The sequence below is a fragment of the Hydractinia symbiolongicarpus genome, chromosome 3, assembly GCF_029227915.1.
Source record: "Hydractinia symbiolongicarpus strain clone_291-10 chromosome 3, HSymV2.1, whole genome shotgun sequence".
NCBI classification, from domain to species: Eukaryota; Metazoa; Cnidaria; class Hydrozoa; order Anthoathecata; family Hydractiniidae; genus Hydractinia; species Hydractinia symbiolongicarpus.
Genome location: NC_079877.1, coordinates 26,612,244 through 26,638,683, shown reverse-complemented (window position 1 = coordinate 26,638,683; position 26,440 = coordinate 26,612,244). Strand labels below are relative to the sequence as shown.

The window sequence follows — 26,440 nt, the reverse complement described above, 5'->3', positions numbered from 1 at the left end:
CCTGTTAAGAACTGGTTGCGGACTTCTTTTGAGGTGACCCACCCGAGGCCCTAGTAGCTTTTACAAAAATCTTGTCCTAGTCTTTGTTTGTTTGTCGGATTTTGTTGGTATGAGACAATTAACTTCTTGGAAAAGAGAAAATTTTGTTCTTTTAGAGAAGGGCAAAACCTCCAGACTTTAAATGTAAGACTTAACTGATCGAGTTTATCATTGTGATTCGACTTTCTAATTTTCTTTTTTCCTGCTGATATAATCAATGGTTCCATATTTTAAGAGTTTGAGTCTGATCATGTATCCTCTGAGTGTGCTGTGGACATTACCGATTTCAAACTTCGTCAAAATAGTATAGAAGTATTATATATAATTACTTGTGGCGTAAAGCCTGCTACACTGTCTTATCATATTTTTTGGATGGTTGTAGGAATGTCCCTTACGCTACACAAAGAAATAAGACAATGATATACAACTGTAATAGTTATTAAAAATTTAAGGACTGTAGATGACAGATAACATTGTCTGGATTATATGGATTATATTTCTGGATTTTCACAGACTAATCGTCTAGTCTGATATAATAAAATGTTCTGTCTATCCGGGTGTGTGTGTTTGACTGTTGCAAAGTGGTTTATGTTTTGGTAAATTATTTTCAACAATGACCATAAAACGTAACCTATAAATTTGCTTCTCAATTTACAAAACTTTACCGGTAAATAATTGCGTGCTATTGAACTTATTCAAGCCGGTGCTTGTCAAAATGTGATGCCGTATCACTTGGTAGCGGATAAAAATTAGGAACATCAACTCGGGTGGGAATAACTAAGTGTTAGTTGGTATCAGAAGTGGATATGATGTCCTAAATAATGTCGTTAGATTCCTTTAAACAAAATCGCCTTAACCGTTCGGGTTGGAATGCTAGTCTTATATAATAATACTGTAACCAATTCAAACTTAACGGTTAAGTACATATTGTGAAAGAATTCTAACTAAAAAGCTTAGTAAAGGTATCTTTCGCGACGCACTAAGGCGAAAAAAGAAAAAAGCACAGAGTACAACCCTTAGTGAAACTGTCTCAGCGAAGTTCCTACCCAAATAAAATTGACAGATACCTAGTACGCTTGTTTTTGTGAAATAATTGTAAATAAATGTTGTAGAATTTTATTTCCTTAAGTTTTCATACGCGAAAATTGAAGTATACGCGTAAAGTTATACTGCGTCGATAGTGTGTTGAGTCAATGAAATATTTGGTAGTGAAATATTTTCAACTTTTATTCCGCATATCAGGAATTCTTAAGCAAATATAAAATCTCTAAGCACAACATAATATAAAAACCTTAACTTACTCTGGGTACGATCAACAACTGGGATGGTAGGACGCTTAACGATACTATTAAAATGGTTAGCCTAAGTTTTCACGTAGAGAAGCCAATGCCACCTAACAGTTTCAGCAATCAAATTTAAACAAAGCGACAGCCGATGGGCAATAATCCAACTTCTGCCATATAGGTCGGTTATGCAAATAACCACTTTAACTAGGTGCTGGTGAAACTATAGAATAGTTTTTGTGACGCATTTATTAAAAACAGCAGAAATATTCCAGTTGATCCTCAGAAATGACAAAAACATGAAAGAAAACCCCCGTGTTAAAGTTGTGGGTGTTACCACGTTTTTGTAGTAGACAAATAATTTTGTAAATAATAAGAAAAACAAATTTGATCTAGTTTATATCAAGTTTTGAACTAAGAGACTTTACTCCTAAAACTAAAACTTGGAATATAAATACCAACAAATAATATTTTCCTTACTGATACAAATAGTCACAGTGAACTTGAAATGAATATGGATGCTTTTTGTGATTAGCCAGTAGACCTAGCATAATTTTTCCTATCATGTGGAAATCAGATTATTACGGCGAGAAAGATTACGCTGGGTCACATGCAAATTTTCTACGGTGAAAACAGTGATCGCTCCGTGGGCTAAAAAGCAACATCGCATGTTCGCTGGCTTGCTTTAGTATATAGTAGCTTTTGCACAGTCAGTTCGCGTATCACTTTTTTTTCATGATACTACAAATGTTTGCACCAGGCAAGTATAAAGCGATAAGAATCTACTATCAACATTTTAAAAATTGAAGAAAATTTTAGCGCACAGATAAGTATATATCGCGTGAGCTTAAATTCGCAGATTATACAAATAATATAAATATGCAAAGAAAGAGCGTCATACAAAACTTCACATATGTGAAACTATATAAAAGGACAGTTCATTCTCAGGATGACGGAGCATCGTATGCTCCTCAAATTACAGATACCGGTTTCAGCTTTAATAAGATTCCACCAAGGGACAAAATAATCTTAATAGTTGCAAGAAATTGTTAACAGATGGTCAAAGCACGTTGCAGCATTCCACAACTATCTTCGCGAAAGGCATAATTTAGACCAAAGGCAGGATTTTTAATTTAAAAAAGCCAGTAAATTTTATGCGTTTCAAAAAACTTAATATCATCAATAAGAATACCCTTTTCCATGAAATTAAGGAGTCTCGAAATTAACGCGGTTTCTTAAAATTGGCGTTAATTTAATGACCGTTAATTAAATGCAGTGTTAATTTAAAGACTGTTAATTTCATGACTTGCTAATTAAAATTCCGGTAATTTGGTAATTTGGTAACTTTTTGATAATATATAAAAGCCTCAAAATCATAAGTATACATCTTTTTTTACAAATTTTAACTATTTTGTCCTCATTGGACGGTAGCTTAACGGTGTTCTCTTTTTCAGCGATCTCTTTTAAAATAGCTTTTGTATAACCTTCATACTCTGATGTAAGTCGAAAATTAACTTAATTTTTAATTTATAACATTTCAAAAACGAAAAATTTTATTTCGATTTCTAAAACCGTCTTGTAATATTGGACACCGTTTCACTACTCGACAGTGCCCATAATTTTTTCTTCGTGTGAGATCGCATACTCTCAAATTTGCGTTAATTAAATGCATTTTTGAAAACAGCCTTGCTCAAACGCGTTAATTAAATGCCTTTTTCAAAACAATTTCATTGAACCGCGTTAATTTCATGATCGTTAATTTAATTCACTTAAATTCTTGACCCGCTAATTTTGTGTAATAAGGTATGTTAGGATCTTGGTTTGAAAATTGGCCGCACTTCCTGCTAGGCCTTTTTTTCTATATCTTCTATTTTAACTGACTAAATTTTCTAATAAACGTTTTCTAGGTTTGAATACATTCAACTGTCACAACCACAAGAAAATCGGGTGCAAAAACACTAACTAATTACAATTATAATTTTTTTCGCTTTAATGTGAATTGCAGTGCAATCGAGTCTTAAAAAATGTAAAAGCACATTATAGAAAAAGAACAAAAATGCAAAATAGTTAGGACAATGTATCTGGAAAATTTAGGTGCCTTGCTAAGGTAAAAGTCCTGCAATTACTTTTAAATTCAACTATTCCACGATCATTATCCTCAATCATTGAATGTATTATTAGTAAATAACCTCTCCCCCAGGGCCTGTTAGGTTTTTTGGATGCAATCAAATTTCAAAAAATCCCTGGAGTCCAGGTTGAGAAGCAAATTTGGAAACTGAGTTATAACTTGAGTTATTTAAGAAATCGATGTTTTGTGTGTACCAGGTGCAATAAATTTAGCATGTTTGCGAGAACCTTTTATACAAAATAAAACTGCTGGATACTCTCATGTTTACTAAAGTTCTTGAAAATGGATGAATATGGGACTTGGTATTACCTCAAAGCATAATTTCTGATGCTGTTGCTCACAATTAATTTTTAAATGTCTTATTCCTAAAATAAAACACCGGCCGACTAATTTTACTATAACAGGGTGACAAAAAGTTGTATCTTGCGTTTTTGTTTAACCAAAGCTAAAAGAAAGTTTCTTTATAAGGTCATTACGCCTAAAAGTTCGCACAGCTGCGCGCTCTGCCTTCTGCCTGACATGGACTACCTATATAAAGCGTCCAAGCTACCGTTCCACACCGGACTACCTAACTAAAGCTACCGTTCCACACCGATTTTATAGCGTGCCTATCAGTAAAACCCGTACTCTGTTTGCTTTTCGAAAATAAAAAGTTATCGGAGTAGCGATAGCTCCTTTGAACATGCTGCGGAAGGTCCTTTTAATTAAACTTTCATATTGCATTATTACCCCAAGGTCCCAGACTTAATTTAAAAGTGGCAACTGTATACACTGACCCCCAAAGGCTGTAATATGGCTTGTTGTGGATTTATATAGGTTCAACAGGAAACCACTTTGTTTCACGGGCTAAGGCGCGTGGCCAGTGGATTTGTCCTCAGTGTCAACAAGAAACAATATTCCAAGACACTTTTTCAAAGTTTCAATACCTCCAAGCTCAAGAGATGAATCAAGAGATTTTACGGACCCACGCAGTATTGCGGTATTTCGAATACAAACTCCGTACACTGTGCGGCTGTTAATATAATAAGTACACCTAAAGGCGTTGTCTATGATAACACATTTACCATATCACATGTTATCGAGTTAGGGAGTTTTGCTATTTATTAATTTGAAAACATTTTAAGGAGTATAGCATGTTTACACTTTTTCGCATATATACATAGTGACAAGTAGTCTATGCAACTAACAAAAAGTACTTATCGAAACTTTTATTCAGTTTAGAATGGCTTTTTTCCCCTCTTAACATTTTAGTTTCCTTTTATGTTGTACTCACTAAACCTGTTAGCCTACAGTTTCCTGCTTTTGCTACGCTAAAAAGAGCGAAACAAACCACATTCAGCTAAAATGATATTTGGGCAATTTGCGCAAAACATTTGGGTGCTTCCTATATATATTATCCAAATAGAGTGTGAAAAAATTACTAGGTGCGCAAGAACTCAATGCTGGTGTATAAAAAGATGTAAGAAATGCTCTTGAGCCAATTTGCTTAGTTTTTAATGATTGATGCTTGACAAACGAGAATTCTTATTTTTAACGTCACAAAATTCATAGTAAATGTTGGCACTCTTGTCATGAACTCACATCTTAGTGTCCTTTTTGGATCATGTCGTACTGCACCCTTGTTCATTGTTAATATCAGATGACAGTATCTTCTTTTTGTCCAATGTAGGTGAGATTGTTGCAGCCAAGAAACTATTACATAGTGACATCAATGACAAAACATAAAAAGAAAAATGCTGATCGAATGGGAATCCTATCGGACTATTATTAGAGGAGACGTCACGGATGTTTTTGAGTGACCAAGAATACGTGCTGCCGACGATAAGTGGTGCCATCATTCTGAACAAGAAAAAGTAAGGGTCTTAAGGATACTGAAATGGTTTAGACAGATATTTGGTAAACTCATTATTCCTCAAAAGTTATAGTTTTTTTACAAAATTATTCATTAAATATAAAATCAATTTAAATAACAAAAAGTGTTTTGAAAGAATGTGGGAAAGCCTTGTTGCTATAATAATACTCAACTGATTGAGAAATATAACGCGATTAAAAATAAGACGGAGAGGCTACCTAGACAAAAAAATCATATTTATATTATCTTATAGAGAATTCAATTTGTTATTATCTCTAATGAATAATTCTGCAGCAAAACCAATAACATTTAGAAATAAGGAACATATTGGATATCTGTCTAAACCATTACAGTATCCTTAAAAAAATAAACAAAAGAAACAACGAACGAACGAACATCCTAGCTACTTTGTCAATTTCATACAATATATTTAGCAGTAACATCAGTTACCTTCCGATTGCTAAAAAATCATTGAAAAGCCATTTGCCGATCCTAAAAGGTCTGTTGAAACTGAATTATTGATCAGAATATTAATTGAAACAAAACCAGTTTCCATAAATATTCTTTGCAAAAATGAAACAAATACCACAGCCATCCACGCAGCAGTTCTAAATATGAAGAATATCCACTAATCAATCAGTTCAAAACGAAAAAGAGACACAACTGCAATATTATGCTTATTGTATTTTTATTTAGTTTTTTTATTGTTTACAAATTCAATAAATTAGAAGTGTCAATTGTTTGGGGGAGTCCTGGGGGAGGTCAATAAGCAAAGGTAGTCAACTATTTTTTCCTTCTTCAACATGTAAATACATTTTTTTTGGCGCAGACAAATCTACTAACTAAATCAACGAATGAATTACTATTAAAAATCAATCATGCGTTATTTTATTTCTGGCATAATTTATTCGTCATACCATATAAATTTAGAACTTGAATATCATAACCACCTATCGAAACGCGCTTTGTTCCTTGATTTCAACGATATCATAAAATGATAAAGTAGTCAAACTAAATACCACCATCTGAGTAGTGGATGGCGAAGAAAAATAAAATGTAAAAAAAGCTTCGAAAGTGGCTTGTTATGTATCACATACCTGTTTGAAAAAATATTAACCAAAATAGGTGTCCATGGACATGTGAATGCTAACAAAAGATAACATCCAATAAGGGCCTTAAACATAATAATAAAAATAGCTAAAAACAATAACATTATTAAAAAGATAAATAATAAATAGTTAACTAACGGAAACCTTAAGCATAACAACAATAAGTAATCGAAGTCACTAAGGGCCTTAAACATAAACATAACAAATGATAATAAAGAAGAGCCTAAAAAGGAAAGATAACGAAAGGGCACTTCCATCGAGAGTAATAAAGAGGCTACGAAAAGAGCTGTTCATGTTTGACTTTAGTGACTTGTGACTTAGTGATGCGTTTATGAGTAGTGAAAACAAAAACAAACATCTTAAATCCTCTTGGATATCTAATATACACTCAAATAGAACTAGAAAAAATCTTAAATCAGCACTTTCCCTGTTTTTAAGTCAAGCTTCATGGTAAAAGAACTTTTTTGGTCCAGCTAGCTAGTCATTTCTTTCCACATTCTTCATAGACCCAAATTACTGCATGCAAAGCCAGTTAACGCTATGATAATGACTTCAAATTCGTTTTAAAATTATTATTTCTCTTTAAAAAAGGCTATTGAGCAAGGTTATTTGCCATAGATAACAACAAATACCCTAGCAAATACAGACCATTGTGTTGTAATTGCTTCCTTCTTAAAACCAACCCTCGATTAAACTGCTTTGCATAATATTGTGCGCATTGAAGCCTGTTCTACCACCAAAAAAAGAGTACGGAAAAACATTGAAAGATAATGTATCTGATTTTCAAAAATACCATTAAAAAAGAAGCAAGTCATTAAAAAGTAATTATTCAATAACAGGTTGTGTAATTGTTCCAATAAAGTATAATTCTGTGAGCTTGACATTTTTGAGTTACTTGGTTATTACACAATGTTTTTCAGAATGTGTGAGGATGAAGTGTAGCATCGATAACAGATATCATACTTAAACTGTTTTAAAGCCCACTTAAACACTTCAAACACCAATTTTACCAATTTTTATGTACGCTTTACACTTACCTTTCTCGATCCGTAACGTCTTATAATCTAAACATGCAAAAAAAAAAATAACAATCCATTACAAAATTATTTTACTTTAACATGACTAGTCAAATGGCGGTTTCAAAAATTCCGCTGAAGTGAAACAAGTTTTTGTGAAGATATTAATATATGTATATGAACAGCCTGGTGAAGTCAAAAAGAACTCTAACGCTGTTTATCCGTTATAAAACCTTATCACGTTATCAAAAATCTTTAATTTCCAATATCAAAAGTAAACGATTTTCTATATTGTATTAATCAGTGATTTACGTGTTCACAAATTTCTCAAAATAAATTTCTTTACATAGAAAGATTATTGCTGTAATACCACTTTTCTAAATTTAGTGTGTTTTCCACGAGTCATTTAGCTAATCTACTACACTAATACTCTACTTCCGCTGTTTTTATGAATGCCTGTGGCAGAAAAAGTGGAAGCAACGGTGTCAAGGAAAATTTAATTCGGAAGTCAGGAAGGAAGAATAGATTGAATTTATTAACATTTTTAATTCAGTGAAGTCATTGTATTGCACTTTAAGTCTAAATTACCTTGAAAAGGGACGGCGGAGTCAGTTTTTTTCCCAATAAGGGCAACTAGGTGCGCTTGAGAAAACAAATTGTGCCGAACCCGTTTTAGAACAAACGTGTTAACAACTTTGTCAAAAAACTTCACATGTTAATATATTTCTATTCGTTTCACAAGAGGGCATGTTTCCATGCAGCATTTTATTGCACGTATTCAGCTCTACACAGCGGTAGCAACGGCATATGGAATTTCCGAAAAATTGTTCTTGCATATAGGCAATCCATTGTTAACTTATTTCTTTAGCTACATGCTTGCCTCTCTAAACAATAGATAGAAATTCCACCAGATTGTTCAACCCTATTGGAACGATAAAATTCTTGTATTCGAGCCAAAAGGACGTGTTCCAATAACAAACTTTAAAAAGAACTTTCAATGATTTGCATATTTGTAACAGCATAATTGAAAGAACACTTATAAGATTAAATAACACCAGTGCTAAAAGCCCTACTAATGACAATGTTGTTACTATTTGGATGAAAATACTTACCTTGGGAAGTTACTTACCTTGGGAAGTTACTTAAATGGATCTTTAAAAAAGAAATTGCCGAAGTCTGTTTGTTGAAATGTGAAACTTATTCTGAAAGTAACTTATTCACCAAAAAAAATCAGTTGTTACACGAATAAGAAAGATAAAACACTGTCAAATGTAGTATACCGTTTTCGTTGTCCTGGTTCTTCCGCTGATGCAATTGGTAAAACAGACTGAAATCTATATGAACATTGTCTTACGCATGCGACAGCAAATGAAAGTGCTATGATTAATCATTTAAATTTTTGTCATTAATGACATTACCAAAATGAAGCATTATGATTTACCTGAACTTGACAAAGCTGAACAAAAGAATTATATTGTTAACTATGTTGAAAACAATATACCAGTTATTGATAGATAGACCATTTTGGTACTGAAGGAAGCACTGTATATTAAAACACATAGGCCTTTTCTAAATAACGGACTGAAAGGCTCTAGGGAACTTTTCTTAATCCTGTTTTATTTTGTCACTAATTGATCATTGTACCACCTTTACTGTCTTTTTAAGCAAACCTTTTTAAAAAATGTTTAGTTGCCTGGAAAGTACTATATTGCGTTTATGATGATAAGGTTCATTTTGGTGTTGATGTTAATTTGATCCAAAATTATCCAAATGAAATGTTGAGATATTATTTCATGTCATACCAGTAATTCCGGTGCAAATATAAGCACATACACGTTAATAAAAAATAGAGTAAAGAAGAAGAAGAAGTAAATGAGAATAAAATGATGAATTTTTGCACAATATAGAGGAAGTGTAACTGAGAATTTTTAACGTTAGCTAAGAATGCACCTAAGATTATTACTACTCTCAAGAAAATGAAAAAAGTATTGCCATCATTAAGTCGAAGTGTGGAGAAGTCTTTCAAAGGCGCTGTTGCATATAAAATTATGTGTTCGCGATGTGTACTGTATTCTTTTGGTCAAACCTGCCGTCATTAACTAAGCTGTACAAAAAGCACATGCGCAATAGTTTTCCTGTAGGTAATCATTTCAATTGCACTCTTATTATACAAGACGTGCAAATTTTTGCTGTATCGTCACCAACTGTAGCTCATCTAATGACGTTAGAGGCATTTAACAAAGATATACTTTGATGTTGATTTCGTTTTGTCTAAATGACCGAAGTGATATGTCATTTTGCCCTCCAGATATTTATGTAGTACAATTTTTCCGAAATAGAATTATTACCCATAGTACAACGTTATTGCACATGCGTAAAAAGCTATTGCGCATGTTCATTCGCATGTCAACGCAGTTATGGCGCAAGTGCAGTTCACGCAACCCTTGTACACATGACGAAATATTTTTGTGCTTTAAAATCTCAATTCGAGTCCGTGTAAAGACTGCTTTAGTCAAATCATTTCTAAAAACTTTAACTTACTCTTGGTACAATTAACAACTGCGTTGGAAGGAAGCACACCGACACCATGAGAAGTGTTAGTCCAATTTTTGACGTGGAGAAGCCCATACCATCTACAATTTTAATCAACCAAGTTAAAACGAATAAAAATTTATTTCAATTTCTGTTTTATAGGTCTACTTAGTCTCAACCTCAGGGAAAGTTTAAAAAATATTTCTTAAAATTCAAAGAGAATAACAAAACAATTTATTCAAATGTTACTTACGATACTAGCCACAAACAGTGGAAGCAATTCATTATTTCCAAATGCGATGAGTCCAATAACAAAGTATACCAAATTGACTTGTGCGTAATTTTTTAAGCTGAAAAACAAGATGAAATGAAATTGTAAACAAGAAGGCCGGGGGACTTAAGTAATTTTTGTAATGAAGGCAATATAATGTAACACAAGCGAGGAAAGTTCACAAGACTTTTATCGAGGTTTTCCATTAAGGCGTTTTGGAATAAATTTGTTAAGCTCAAACAACTTAAGAAACAACAACAAATGAATAACAAAGGACGGTTACAGGAGTTTATATTGCTGTTCCTTACGGTAACAGAAACGCATGAACCTGTGAATAAAATTAATTGTTGCCGAAAACATATTTTGTAGTAATGCTGATCCGATCAGCGATTTATAACATTAAAAGTGAAACAAACTTTTTTTATATAAAGGATAAAGATTTTAAGGACCAAGTCTTAAAAGCGAACTGACCAATATTGCAAATTAAACAAAAAGAACCTGTTTTTTTAGACGTAGCTACTAATTGACTTCCTTATGCATTAAATTAACTAAGTATAATTTATTAATTATCTAGCATGTGGCCGAGATATGTGCTTCCAGAATTCTTTTGGAAGTTTATAATAGCCTAAGTTGATCTTATCAAGAGGATGGCAACCTTGGAGACATTCTGCCTCTCTTGAATTGCCTTGATCAGAAGAATGACAGAAAACTTTTCAATATAAAGAATACCTTACTTACTTAATATCTTCAATATCTTACCAAAATAATTTTATTAGCTTATATGTTTTTATCTTCTCTAACCATGTCTCCCCACCACGTTGTTGAGCCATATCTTTTGTTTGTAATTTAGGTGTCATAAGTGAGCTTTGCGTTTTTGCGACTTCATTTGAACTGGCAATAAATTCCTTTGGCTCTCAGTTGACGATTCGAGTAATGGTGTTTTTTCATTTTTTTTCCTAAATGATATATTTAAGTCATGTTGGTGAGATATGCATGTTTTATCACCTGAAAGAATTAACGTGCATTATAATGTCTTGGTTCGGTTTATTGGTAACTTAACTCTATCTATGTTGCAGGGAATCCCATTCCCAGACGTTTTAATAGGTACCTTCTGATCGCCCTAATTTATGTCGTTGACTACTGAAAAAGAATAAAATTGCACCACAAAGGCGGCAGAGTGTAGAACTTATATTTTTTATTTCTCTAAGACGGGTTTCCACTCAAACAAATGTAGTCAAATCGATCGACGTTGATCGGATCGATGTTAACAAAAATAGAACATTGAATAATCTTCGATTGAATGCAAATTAGGATTGCTTTCTCCTTTTTTGTCGTTCGATTAAAATTTATCTAAGGAGATAATTGATTTACACCCAAGTGATGTAAAAAACGTAAACAAATCGATGAAGAAGAAAGAAAGCGTTCACGGGGGCAAATTGCTTGTACGATTTTAATTTTCTTGGTGCTACAAGAGTAAACACATTCTCGTTAATACCAGAGGTCACTCAAAATTGTTAATAGAACAGAGTCTGATCGTGCAGTTTCAGATCCTTAATCGGCAAGTGATCTTCTCCTTTTTTGTTCTTTTCTCTATAAATTTGTGTCAACGCAAAGCGTTTTCTTTTACATATTTCTTAATCAAAGGAAAATCAGAATTTATTGTTTTGTCCTGTCATGTTTTTTAATGAATTGGCGCGCAATACCAAAATCGTTTCGTAATGAATTTTAATAAAATCGCCATCGATCGATTCGATCTACTTGACCACATTCGTTTAAGCCTTTAAAGAGAAAAGAATTCTAATTATTTTACCACTAAACTTTCTACTTTGTGTTATTCCTTTTAATTCATGCTTTTCTTACGCCCTTTTCGCGCCCAAGCACACAATATGCCGTGTGGGCGTAAAATAGCCTCATACGATTTTTTATCCTTTTTGTGCACTCTTTACAATATTTTGATGCTTCCCTTTGGGTAGGCATACACATTTGGAAAGATATTGCAATTTTGTTTGTTTTTTGCTGAGAATTGGCAGGATTCCTTATCTTCTGACCAGGAGCACTCAGGTAATACTATGAATGCGGGAAGGAATTTTAAATTAATTTCAAAGACAAATAGAACGTGCCGAATGTGTGTTACTTGTAATTTGTATTGCAAAACAAAAACCGGTATTATTTTTTTTCATTCTGTGTAGCATTGTCAACCAGAAATTTTTCTTTGAGAAATTGGAGTTATTGATAGTATTTTTTAATACGTAAAAACTACAAAAAGTTATAACGTTAACCTTGGGCAGAAAACGATTCGAACACACTAACAGACTTCGACACTTACACTCGACATACATTGAAACTGGCGGAAATCAGGGATGTTATTGGATAGTAGAGCAAGATACAATCATGCAATAAATCAGATATCCTATGGAAACTCACCCGGTTGAGATATACCAGGAAAACTCTCCGACTATGTAATGCAATTCGCAAATAATTTATAGAGGGATGTGAAAACAAACAAGGTTAAAATATTAAAACTTTATAATCCAATCGCCCACTCTACCGGAGAAAGAAACTGCAAAAAATGTTTAGCGCCAACGTTACCACTTCAGTCTTGTGGTATTTGCTATAAACCTGATTTCTTTTCAACATTATTCAGTAGTCAAAATCATTCGTATATTTTCTTCCAGAGCCCGCTAAATATTCAAAATATTTATAGCAATTCTAATGGATTTGATGGCCGAACCACAAATTATAATTAGCTATTTTATACCACTAACGCTCAATGCAGATATATCGAACTCACATGATGATATAAATATTTTTGATGTGATGTGAATGTTGAAAAAGGAAACGCACTCCGCCTCAGAAAAACACTTCTAATAAAAACCAGTTGAGCCTAATGTGAAAAAGAAGGCTCACCAATGTCCTAAAAAGCAAATCTCGTGCACCATATTTCCAGATTCCATGGAGCAGATGCGAATGCTATGAAACAGATGTAGAGTGAAAAATGCGTGTGCGTATAATGTGGTTTTCGTTGCTGTCGCAAAGGAATTGTTTCGGATTAAAAAACTTGATTTCGATAGCATGAAAGTTGAGTTTTTTTATTGTATGCTACTAGAGGTGAAAGAAACTATTAGTCTTAATGTGTTTATCTTTTAAGAGTTCGATAGTTGGAATAGTGGGGTGGAAGAGGTAAACTCGTGCTCCTATGTAAAACGTTTAGATCAAAACAAATGCGCCAGGATATCGACCGACAAACTGGCAATGCCATCGATGGGGACAATATAAAGGATCAAGTTCTGGCAAAAGAAGAACAGAGTCCAGTGGTAAGAACAGCTTTATATTTCTGCAAATAAATCTACCGAAATTACTTAATTAATATATGTTTGATTGTCGCACCAATAATCGTATACATTTTTCATTGCAAAAGTAAGAAAGCACTAAACTATTCTGCTTGTGTAGGCTCTTGTAAAATCGACAACAATTGCGCGTTCACGCTAAAATGTACCACATATGACACTAAAAGGGTAGTGCAGAAACATGGTACACACATTATGGTCACAAGATCTAATTGCAGCATATATTCCTAACAACGCCACAACGAAAAACTTCATCAAGGTGTAATCCGAGGCCAATAAAAAGGTCATCAGGAGGCCCTGGAATCCTCTTTTGTCATCAAATGTTCTTTAACCCGTGCATAAGAGCAAGGGTTGACCGGGGTATAAGAAGTATGGGAAACAAGAAACTGGCGACATTGTTTTGAGATATGACCATTTGACATGATGAAGCGTTTTAATTGAACTATAAGTTGTTAACCACTGTTCATAATTTCTGTCTCTCGTGTTACTGCTTGATGGGAATTACACAGAAGGCAAAACCACATCATTCCCCGTGATTTTAAAACTAACTATAACTACTTTAAACAATACTGTATTAAACAGGAGTGATGTTTAATTATACCTGGATTCATTTGGAATAAATAACACAAGAAGAATGATGCCAATTGCAAAACCCACAGCAAGAACTAAAGTTGGGAGAAGAATACCAAATATTCCAAAAACAGAATCTAAAAAAAGTAAGAGAAAGCATCAAGTATTTTACTTTGTGTTGCAGCACAAATTTTCTGAAATAACGGACTATTCCAGAAGTTAAACGCCGCATAATTGCTAACCTTGAGGAAAAATATCTGGATATTGTTCAGCAGGGAATGCCAAAAAACCTAAAAAATAATGAAATATTTGATGTAGAAATATACTTAAAAAGTCTATGCTTTCACTGAAAAATAGACAGATTCAAATTGACTTTATCATTATTCATAAGAAAATGAATAGTCCGTAAGCTTACAGCTTATAGCGTGGCACTCCTGGCAAGGGAATCAAGTTCCTTTATTATCTAGTACTCAGACTACTTTTAAGTGTACCTAATGAGAATGGAAAGAGACTTGAAATTTGGTTGTAATTTGGATAAATATTTGTGTGGTATAATTTATTATTTTGCATATGTATATTTGATATTAGGTATATATACCTATATACCTAATATAACATGTTGCCACATTCACGATGTAAGATATCAGAAAATATCCAAAAATTAATCTGCAAAAAATTAATTTTCTTCCCTCAATTTAACTATAACACAGGATGTCCCACACGTAGTAATAAGTACCATACTGCCATGGCAAAAACTGTTGTAACATGAATTATTACTGAACGTACTAAATAATTCTTAAAAATATAAATCACAAAAGTGTTTCAAATTCTTAAGAAGAACGATGCTAGCTAGTTAACAAGTACCAAAGCCTTTCTTTCGTAGCAACATTAGTGTCCTTTTATCCTCGCCTTCCCAGTTTTTTAAAGTACCTTTTTTACTGCCGGGAATGGCCAAGACTATTCTTTTTCTTGTGACTATGCTTTATCGAAATATAGAGAGAACATACTATAAGTATAGCGAAAGAGATGATAAAATTTAGTTATAAAACTGCTATTACGACTACCGCAAGAACTACAGAAGAATTTATTCGCGAAATACATTTCTGTTCACTTAATTAAACACTTCAATCAATAATAACATTTCATAAGATCGCACCTGCTACACTTGGTCCGATGATGAAGCCAACCGAAACTGTCGAAAGTAAGATTGTCATGGCAAACGCCATATTTGTATCGTCACAAACATCTGGAATTATTGATTTAGAGATTAAAACAATACCTGCAGAAATAAAACAAAAAAATGTTATTTGAAGTAAAATTGTACAATTAATAAATTTTAGGCAACGTTGTGTTATTATTTTTTCACTTTAGTCTTAAAACTGTTTCTGTTTTCTTTTTTAGAAAAACAATTATATTGATAATATGACTATGACAAATAAAAAAACACAGCAGTAACTTAATTTTAAAAAGAAAATTGAGATACTGTCCAATAATATTTATTATAATATTTAAAGACTTAGACAAAAGAAAAAATTCTTTTTCATAATTCAAGGCTGAAAAATTTGATTAAGTGGCTAGGTAAATTACAGTTACAGGCTTCTTTAGTATTCAACTTCTTGAATTTTTTAATGCATCTAACTTTTTAAATTTTGCAGAACAAGAAAACCTTTTCTTTCAAGACAATAGCAACATTAGTATTGATAAAAAAAATAAAAACTTTTTATCTTCAAAGTAAAAACTAATTTTCTAAATTTCTTCTTTACGGAAAATGCATTTGTAGTTGTGATGCTAAAAATTTTGGCGAGGAAAGAAAGACATTTCGTGGCCGAACTACTAATTATAAACATGCCAGAAGGTCACTGTGGAATTAAGCACAGTGTCCTGGGTATGTAAAAACAGTTTGGTTAGTTAAAACATATCCTAACCTAACGATGATCCTTGGATAAATCGCGTAGTAACAGCCCAATCAAAGTTACTAGTAAATCCAAATGCTAAAGTGGTTAACATAATCAAAGTTGAAGCGATGAGGGTTGGTTTCTTTCCTTTAACATATGCAATGTACCCCCACATCAAACTGTAAGATTAAAGAGCTCACCTTACTGCTGTTTAAAAAACTTCAATAGTAAGCATGAATTTTTTTACATTAGGGTAGGCAAATATACAAGCAAATACAAACCAAAAAAGTAATAGAAAACAACCGCAATTAAAAAAATGTATCTCACTAAAGTAAAGAAAATAAAACTATGGATATTTCAAATATAAACTAGTCGTTTACTGTGGAGAAATACATCTTACCGTTCATACCGTTATGTCATCAAACCTTCTCCGTTCCAATGACAATCAAATGACGGCAAAACACTCATAACAAAACATGTATGTCCATCCCTTATTCTAGACGTCATTTCAAGTCACAATTTACGCAAAAGGAAGTTGGTTTCGAAATTATTTATTTTAGCTAGTTATCAACGGTTAGCACCACCGTAGAGATGCAGCAAGAAAAACAACTATTCATCCAAAGAAAGAACTTTATTCAGGCAATGGTTGATCTAAGCCTATATCACATAGATAAAAGTAGCCTAAGGCTCATGGAGTAATCAAACATATTAAAGAGATACGGAAATGCATTTTGATGGTGTCAATTTTAATATATTCATTTAAAGATATTTTTAGAAATTGTGAAATATCTGTGATAAAGTGTTGACAAAATTACTAAAGAAAAAAATGCATGTGATCAATTGCTGCCGAGAAATGGGTGAAGAAAATGTATTTCTTGCAGGTGTGTTTAAATATACACAGCACGTTTTGTAACAGGTACATTATGTCCATTAAGAAGTACCTGAAGATTGTTTGTCCAATTCCCATAGAAGATGCAATGACACCAGCATAATAGCCTAACAAAAAAAAAATGGAAAAAGATAATGCGTGAAATATATTTATAATTATTGAATATAATTATTGGAATGTTATTAAATTGAAAAAGGTCAAATATTTAAATTTAGGTGATAGATATCCTACCTTCCAATGAAGAGCAAAAATGAAATTATTTAAATTTGGTTGTACTACATTTTCTTTTTTATTTTGCATAAATGATTTAGTTTAGGAAAAAGTTTTTTGCAACACTTTGGGCATTTTTTTATTTACTATGATCTTGTTTTGTTAAAATAAAAGTTATGGAACTGTACTTAAGCAGCAACGTTTACTTTGGGAAATATAAACAACTTTATTTAAAGTAGAACAATGAAAACAGGTTGTAAAAACTAACTTTAAAATTGCAAGTAAGTCTCAGAGTTTCTTAGTGTCAATTAAACATTACAGAAATATAAAGAAACCTATTTTATCAATATATCATAAAACCAGCTAATTTTTTACACCACTTCCTTACATCAAGGGATGTTTTTTAAGAACAATGTTAATATTTGTATTATTGGAATGGTTTTTTGAACGCTATCTTCTACTTAACCTGTATGGAATTGCTTGCATCCCTAAGACAAGAACACTCACCGGTATCAGCTTCTGATGTTCGAAACGACTTAATAAATTAAAAACACTAGTTATACAATTTTGCACGTTTTTTTAAAAAAAACAGAAATAATTTTATGTTATTATGATAGTCACGAGCTATTAGTAGGAACAGATGTTAAAAAAAGTTTTTTTTGCATATTCCACAGATAATTCCTTATACTAGATCATGCAATTGCACACTATACGAAAGTTCAATATCTGATGTCTCAAAATTCAACATATAATGTTATTTCTTGGTACAACCCTCCTCCACCATCCCAACAAGGTTGTTTCTGTCACAAGTGACATATTAAAATTAGAATATGCAATTCACGTGTCTTTTCAGTTGTTCTTTACTCCCTCTTTTGTTCAATCTTATATAATTAAGAGTTTCTCGTTCTTCTCTTATCTTATCTAAGGGGCTGTTCACATGGAGGCGGGCTGGCTCGGCTAGCCGGGGTGATTTTCATCTCATGTTCATATAAAATTTTTTACATCTTGGCCAGCCGGGGTGGATTAGTTGTTTACATTTCGCAAAAGATTCATAAACAAAGAAGACAAAAGAATATATTTCAAACTTTAAATAAATGATGAGAATTTTTTTAAATCTATTGTTAATTTCATCTCGCCTAGGAGGCAGGCTCGCCTTTCATATGAACACATTTTTATTTTGTTATGATTTTCTTAATAGCAGCGAGATCCCGGTCAACCGAGCCAGCCCGGTCAACCGAGCCAGCCCACCCCCATATAAACAGCCCCTAAGCGTTTGGACACATTAACATGTGTGAACTACTGCTAGATTAACAAGTCCTGGCACACAGATCGTTGTCTTCGTACAATTTATTCACGACCTTCGTTAAAAAGGAAGTTAAAGGTTATAATAAGTTTTATTTTTTTAATTTGTTGTTGCTTAATTTAATTTGAAATGTTTAATTTTTTTTTTTTTTCAGTGCATCTGTTGTTAATTGTCATTTCGCATTTTCTTCACTACGCTGCTAACTAACTAGCTAAATACCACAGCAGCTGAGACCAGTCTCGTACAAAGTTTGTTGTAGAGCAGTTTTGACTCTTGATTTAGTTAGATAATGGTCCAAGGGATTAAGATAATTTAATGCTCTTTTTCGGTTCGTGGTAAAATTTACGCAATTATGGCTCTAAAATTAATGTAAATGTCTTTTTAAAAAGGTATTGTGTTAATATCATTTTGTAGCGTATTTAGCTTTACATTAAGCTGTAATAATAAAAAGTGTTTTAAGACGCTGGTTATGACTATGCACAGATTTGACTTTTTAAAGACTCTGCAGACAAACAAAATTTTTCTGGTTACAAGAAATGGACCATTCTCGTCTCTAAAGCTCTTTAAGATTAAAATCTGGAAAATAGCTCTGGACCCGCCTGGTCTCATCATGAAAATACCCTGCTGTATGGGACTCCTCCTTTGTAGCAACTTTTATGTTGGATTAGAAAAACTTACACTGACATGAAATAGAAATGAAATGCTGTCTGTCTGTCTGTCTGTCTGTCTGTCTGTCTGTCTGTCTGTCTGTCTGTCTGTCTGTCTGTCTGTCTGTCTGTCTGTCTGTCTGTCTGTCTGTCTGTCTGTCTGTCTGTCTGTCTGTCTGTCTGTCTGTCTGTCTGTCTGTCTGTCTGTCTGTCTGTCTGTCTGTCTGTCTGTCTGTCTGTCTGTCTGTCTGTCTGTCTGTCTGTCTGTCTGTCTGTCTGTCTGTCTGTCTGTCTGTCTGTCTGTCTGTCTGTCTGTCTGTCTGTCTGTCTGTCTGTCTGTCTGTCTGTCTGTCTGTCTGTCTGTCTGTCTGTCTGTCTGTCTGTCTGTCTGTCTGTCTGTCTGTCTGTCTGTCTGTCTGTCTGTCTGTCTGTCTGTCTGTCTGTCTGTCTGTCTGTCTGTCTGTCTGTCTGTCTGTCTGTCTGTCTGTCTGTCTGTCTGTCTGTCTGTCTGTCTCTCTGTCTCTCTGTCTGTCTGTCTGTCTGTCTGTCTGTCTGTCTGTCTGTCTGTCTGTCTGTCTGTCTGTCTGTCTGTCTGTCTGTCTGTCTGTCTGTCTGTCTGTCTGTCTGTCTGTCTGTCTGTCTGTCTGTCTGTCTGTCTGTCTGTCTGTCTGTCTGTCTGTCTGTCTGTCTGTCTGTCTGTCTGTCTGTCTGTCTGTCTGTCTGTCTGTCTGTCTGTCTGTCTGTCTGTCTGTCTGTCTGTCTGTCTGTCTGTCTGTCTGTCTGTCTGTCTGTCTGTCTGTCTGTCTGTCTGTCTGTCTGTCTGTCTGTCTGTCTGTCTGTCTGTCTGTCTGTCTGTCTGTCTGTCTGTCTGTCTGTCTGTCTGTCTGTCTGTCTGTCTGTCTGTCTGTCTGTCTGTCTGTCTGTCTGTCTGTCTGTCTGTCTGTCTGTCTGTCTGTCTGTCTGTCTGTCTGTCTGTCTGTCTGTCTGTCTGTCTGTCTGTCTGTCTGTCTGTCTGTCTGTCTGTCTGTCTGTCTGTCTGTCTGTCTGTCTGTCTGTCTGTCTGTCTGTCTGTCTGTCTGTCTGTCTGTCTGTCTGTCTGTCTGTCTGTCTGTCTGTCTGTCTGTCTGTCTGTCTGTCTGTCTGTCTGTCTGTCTGTCTGTCTGTCTGTCTGTCTGTCTGTCTGTCTGTCTGTCTGTCTGTCTGTCTGTCTGTCTGTCTGTCTGTCTGTCTTAAAAGCAGCGAGATCCCGCTCAACCGAGCCAGCCCGTTCAACCGAGTCAACCTACCTCCATATAAACAGCCCCTAAGCGTTTGGATAAATACAAACATATACTTGATACTTATAATCACAAAGTATGTTCACGAACGACTTGTTTTTGCAAGGTCCAGACTAAGCAGAGCACAATTTCAATTTAGTTACCACTATCAAAAATTCTGGTATTTTAAGGGTTGGTCATTACCGGAATCCTATAAAGGAAAAAATAACACCTGGTTAAAATGTTACGTCTGTCTGAGAAAGGACGAGCCAACCAGTGGATTTTTCCACGGGCTAGCGACTATTTTTTTATATTTCGCACAATTACATCAATATCAAAAACTTTATTACTTTCATGACGTTATCATCATCCATTTGGCTGAAGATTTCATAAATTGGAGTCTTTTCTTCCTGATTTCCCCATGATACCCTATAATTAAAGCGAACTTCAGTACTTCCATATATTAAAGTGATGAACCAAACTTGGGAACCATCTTTGTCAAAAAAGGTAACTATCACTTTGGTATAGTTAATCATGAGATCATGATTGAGATGGAATTTCACTCTATCGTCGGCCCCTTTATGCCTACATTTGAGAAGCAAATACTCTTCTACGATGCTATTTGATAAAATCGTGCAGCTTGTCATAATATACTTTCCTGCGGTATTTCAGACTTTTTTCCTAGCAAATTCATCCTTAAATAGGTAATAAGGAATCTCGCGCATAACTCTCCATTAGGTACTGAATATCATGTTCTCATTATTGTCAGTGTTTCTTTTTTGTCATTGTTAATTGTTACATACCGTCGTAGTTTTTAGCTTCAACTTTTGGATTGTGCTAAAAAATTGTGTTGTCTTCTGTACTAACCGCAATTCTTCAAATCTCTGATATCCTTCATCTCCTATTTCAAAGTGTTCCAATAAAAAGTGCAACGATATTCGATACATTGTTCCCGTTTAGTGAAAGATGCTGGAAACTGGAAACAAGTGGAGGTTTCGTCATTTTAATGGAGTTTGCTTATGTAGCCATACAGAAAATCTGTGAATTAAGCCTTCTCGTGTTTAATTTGATCATTTGCAAACAGCTTCTGACCTTTTAGAAAAGCCATTTATCTTAGATTGACTCTTTGCTGGTTTATTATACTGTTTTTTAATTCCATATCCATTGGAATGCCTTTCCTCGTCGTTCGGGAAACCACAAAATCACCATCCCAGAATGCTTTATGCAATACATGATATGCTGTTAGGATGAAAAGACAATCCTCGCAGCACAAACGGACACATCTTTTGTAATTTACTTTGTCGTACGCAAAGAGTAGCGGTGTGATATTGGTAAGTTCATTCTTAACGTTTTTAACTTCTACGCTATAGCACAAACCTTGGCTGTTCTGTAATATCTTTCACTACGAAAATATAACAAGTGTAAATCTAAACAAGTATAAATCTTTGTGGTACATGATGTCAGTTGCGCAGACGTTTCCTAATTTATCCAAAGACAAACATCTTGTCAGTACATTGATGTTGCAATAATTTCCTTGTCTAATGCTTCTTGATTTTCACTATCTTCTACTGTCTCGCGTTCTAATACACGACTCTTTGTTTTCAGATAGTTCGTGTAGCAGGCATGGTGTTGATAACGACCGTTCTATTACTCCCTCTCATTCATCGTCATTCATTTCTACTTGCTTCAATAATTTTTTTTCTGCCATTTTCAGTACTGATTAACTTTCTATCAACTATTACTGTCTTTCTGTTTCTGACACACTATACATTTCTTCAAATAATTATTTTTATCTTTATTAATCTGTAAGTTCATATTTTCTCAATTCACGTTATGTAAACAAATAAATAAGTATACAATTACACAATAACCTCCCATCAAATAAAGTATTACAGAACATTTTTTGTATAATCATTGGATTTCGAAACGGGAGTATTTCATCAAATTCTTTTGTATAAAAGCTACTTTAGACGCAAATGTAAATGTACTCCTAACTCCTTAGCATTTCATTTCTATTTCATGTCAGTGTAAGTTTTTCTAATCCACCATAAAAGTTGCTACAAAGGAGGGGTCCCATATAGTGGGGTATTTTCACGACCAGGCGGGTATAGAGCTATTTTCCAGATTTTAATCTCAAAGAGATTTAGAGACGACAATGGTCCATTTCTTGTAACCAGGAAAAATTTGTTTCTCTGCAGAGTCTTTAAAAACACGTTTTATTATTACAGCTTGCGGTTTTGTGACCTTAACATTGTTGTTGACTTTCACACTTACGAATCTATTGCATACCGAAAAGAATAAATTCGCTAAACTTTATAAACTTGTTCCTGAGTAAGAAAGTTATTTATGTGGAAAAGTTTTCGTTTGCGAAAAACAATTTATTTCAGAGAAGAGAACAAGATACGTAGTATCTTATATTATCAGTCGGATTTTATTCAATTACTATAGAAAAAAATCTACATGAATTCACACACCGCTACTTGCAGCTCCCATGTTGGCTCACACACTGAACGTTGAGTATCATAGTATAGACTCTAAATAAACTTGCCTTCACCAATTTGGGTAGGAATGCAAAGATCATTGTCATATTTATCGTTCGGAGTATCTGAAATGTTAAAAGAATGTGAATGTAGTCATAAGAAAGGGATGATTTGAAAGTATATTTAGTTTGGGCGAAACTTTTAAGTAATTCTTAAAATTGGGTTTTTTAAAGCGAAAGTAAAGAAAACAATGCAACTGAGATGTGCGTGTTGTACAGTTTTGTAATAGTGTTCAAAATTTAAATCTCATCACTTAACCAATGTTTGATTGACGTAACTTGGCTAATGCTATCACCATAATTTTAAATCTAATTGTGCAACTTCCTTTTTTTCACAATGGTGAAATTCTTTATTAATGTAACATTGAAATCGGTACTGATTCTGGTATTTGAACAGCCCCCATATTGGTATATTCAGTATTTGAAAAATATAGCCTATAAACCCATCTATAGACAGCGCTGTGTAAACCACTTAGTTTTTTTCATTTCAACACGCTAGTCTGATCATCTCTGTCTGCCTCTGTGGCGTATATTGTGAAAAAATTTAATATTAAAGGGAACAATTATTTCTTCTTTTTTCTCAAACAATTATCTTAAGGCATTGGCATACGACAAAGGCTACCATGAAAGACACTGATTACTCCTTCCTTTTCATTATAATATGATATCAACAAAGTTCCTTACCATAACAAATAGCATTGCAGAAAGCATTTTCCAAGGTAATGGTGTTGCATCTCTAGGCATGAACAGTTTGGCGAAAGAGCTCTTTAAATTCATTTTTTCATCTGCAATAACAAATGAGAAATGACTAGCCGAGACTTTGCGTCACACGGCACATGTAGCAATAAGTTCACAAGTGAAATAAATTCTCTCAAACATAAATTAAGCATTTAACATATATATAAGACGGAAGCTATCTCACTAGTTACAACATAGTAGCTGTACCATCATGACCTAACTTTCATCTGGTCGAATTTGTTAATATTAAAATGCAATGCTTAAATACAACGATGATTATTGGCTTCATGTTGATATGGAGTTCGTTAAAAAACCTGTTTGGCATGTGCTGATATTTCTAAAATCGTTTGACCATACTGCTAATGAACTGGCAGATGTTTCAAGTTCACATTGCACTCGTGTCTACCTAGCAGCATTTCGCAAATAGGGTTTGAATCATCCAAAGAAATTAAACAATTCAGTGGTTCGTGTTCAACGTTGTTTTTTATAGATAGCTCTCACCATTTACCAAAGTAACATTACAGTAACTAAACATAATAGATTAATAATTGTGTGCGCAGGTTTTCTTATTATTATAACGATGCAGACTAATCCTTAAAAATATTTACACAGGACTTCCATTTCAGCTTAAATAATATAAGCTGTTATCAACAGGGTCCTACGTAGCCAAAAAAGGTGGTAAAGCCGAACAAACTTTTAAATATAAATAAAAAAACAAGAAAGAAGTAGACAGAACTTTAAAAACCAAATAGAAGATTTAAGCTGTTCTTGCCTTACTTTACCTCAAAGATTATTATTGTTATAACGTGTCAGGATGGAAAGTCTGGTAATATAATATATAATAGTCGTTAGCCCGTCGAAAATTTTTAGAAAAATTTAAAAAGATAAAAAGGTCAAAAAGTAACGTACAAACCTCAACTCAACACCACTGCACCACTTCCAAACCAACAGACACACAGCACTTTTAATATAGATTAGAAAACCGTGTTGTTTTATGAAATACATTTAATGATGTCATTAACAAGAAGACAATAATCGGGGAAACAATTTTCAAAAACTTAGTCAGTACAAATGTTTTCCTTTCGAGTCCTCCAAAATCTCTTGAAACTCGAAATTATACTTCATAACAAAGTGAGGTAATGGTTTAAATGCTCGAACGTATGCAGCCTAAAAAATTAACCCTATAACAACAGTCGTGGACTGTTTCTCTTTCATTAACATCATGGGCCACCTTATTGGTATGAACACATAATAGGAGTTGTTCCATTGCTTATTAATGACCAGTAAAACCGTCCGGGCAATCCAAAAACGAGAAGCGGAAACCCTTCTCTTGCGACAACTTTATAATTTTATACATCGCGAGAATTTATTTACTTGGTACATTTTATTCGAAAAATTTTGCCGATTTTTGTTCTTGGAAAAGTATCTTCAATTAAAAGTGTAGAAGATATGAAAAAATATGTAGGAAAAAGTACGAAATTAGTTCTTTATAATTCAGATACCTGATGGATATAATATTAACGAAAATGGGTGTCCATGGACATGTGAGTGCTAACAAAAGGTTACATCTGATGAGAGCCTTGAACAGAGCATAAGATATAGGTATAACCTAAAAGACCCTTAAACTTGAAGATGACAAATATTTACGTGCAAAGAGACCATTAAAAATAATAATGCCAATGGTAACCCTAACACTGGAGTGCAGGGGAAGTGGCGGCTTCCGCTTACACAATAAAGTGATCAAATCGTTACTTTAATTGAGATTATAAAACATGAATATATTATGATAAAGGGACTACAAAACGCCTCAATAAGATTGATTTTACTCTTCATTCATGCTCATTCAGAATAACATTGTGTAATAACCAGGCCATTCAGAAGATTGTACAAGATATAATTTCCACTTTATTGCGAGAATATAACCAACATGTTAACGAATAATTGATTCTTTATAGCGTAGTTTTCACTGCTACAATATATTGCAAACAGTTAATTGTGCACATTTGTATATTCTTGCTGCAGATATTTTATAGATGGAATCACGACGTACAACACGTTTTTCAACATTGTGGCTTTAAAAGCTCACAAGGTCTTTTTTAAATCAAATTAATTTTTTTAGAGAAAGTAGTAGCAATTTCCCATTGAATCAATCTTGAATATACTTGTTGTTTTTCAAAGGCTTTTTTTAAGTATAGATACATAAACTTTCAGCATTTTTTAAGGTTCTTTTTGGCGGTAACACAAGCTGCGGTCTCCAAAACATAATGTATACCATTAAAATCTAAAGATTGCTTTGATAAGGAAGCGAAAGCAACCTGAGAGTATGTGTTTGTTAAAAATGATAAGTTTAGCACCTAACTACGTCAACAATGTGCAAAACTTCTATTACAAGAAAACAAGTTAAAGGGACTATGAACCGTTTAAGATGTTCACATTCCGTACATCCCCCGCACATATTAAAAATTTGGCAAAAGCGTTTTGCGCAATGAACAGACCAGCGCACTTTGCTCGCTGGCTCAATATTTTTTTATATTACAAAGAAATATTTTACCAAGACTTATTCTTGATGAAAACATGAGCAAGGCTGGAGAAGATAAAAATTCTAAATATATTTATATGTTCAAATCATTAAATTACATACATGTCTGAAAAATAACCATTTTTGTTTTTTGCCGCCATCAGCTCGACATTCGTGTAAGTCACTCAAGTCGAGAACGAACAGCCGTTCCGTAGTCCCTTTAAGCGTCTGTTTAGAAATATTCATGGATATTAAATATTTTTAATTTTTGTCGTTTTCAGTTATATGTAAGGTTAAA

At 33.7% G+C, this 26,440-nt stretch overlaps 1 protein-coding gene across 3 annotated transcripts; it reads right to left on the bottom strand.

Annotated features, from left to right (window-relative positions):
- Positions 1 to 4,689: 4,689 nt before the first annotated feature.
- Positions 4,690 to 24,762, bottom strand: LOC130636531 (uncharacterized). Of its 3 annotated transcripts, XR_008982272.1 has the most exons (13): positions 23,571 to 24,762; positions 20,698 to 22,952; positions 20,512 to 20,558; positions 16,984 to 17,038; positions 16,073 to 16,221; positions 15,304 to 15,426; positions 14,390 to 14,437; positions 14,179 to 14,284; positions 10,990 to 11,186; positions 10,213 to 10,309; positions 9,969 to 10,060; positions 7,449 to 7,475; positions 5,952 to 6,476 (listed from the first exon to the last, which is right to left on the bottom strand). XR_008982272.1 is itself a non-coding variant. In XM_057446278.1 (9 exons), the coding sequence occupies exons 4-9, from the start codon at positions 17,007 to 17,009 to the stop codon at positions 11,084 to 11,086; spliced, it is 555 nt and encodes a 184-aa protein (XP_057302261.1). In that variant the 5' UTR covers positions 17,010 to 17,038; positions 20,512 to 20,558; positions 20,698 to 22,952; positions 23,571 to 24,762; the 3' UTR covers positions 10,916 to 11,083. The 3 variants fall into 3 exon arrangements, 1 of the variants encoding a protein (XP_057302261.1); XR_008982271.1 differs by lacking the exons at positions 20,512 to 20,558; positions 20,698 to 22,952; positions 23,571 to 24,762 and adding exons at positions 4,690 to 5,289; positions 5,753 to 5,910 and having other exon boundaries at positions 6,400 to 6,476; positions 16,984 to 19,291; XM_057446278.1 differs by lacking the exons at positions 5,952 to 6,476; positions 7,449 to 7,475; positions 9,969 to 10,060; positions 10,213 to 10,309 and having other exon boundaries at positions 10,916 to 11,186.
- Positions 24,763 to 26,440: the final 1,678 nt, after the last annotated feature.

Bases quoted from the DNA above. Each gene is read 5' to 3' on its own strand.
- LOC130636531 (XM_057446278.1), bottom strand. From the start codon at position 17,009: ATGGGAATTGGACAAACAATCTTCAG. The intron at 14,438-15,303 runs GTGCGATCTTAT...ATTATTTTTTAG, and splicing joins CATCGGACCAAGTGTAGCAG to GTTTTTTGGCATTCCCTGCT. The intron at 11,187-14,178 runs GTATAATTAAAC...TATATCATTTAG, and splicing joins TTTATTCCAAATGAATCCAG to GAAAAAAAATGAAAAAACAC.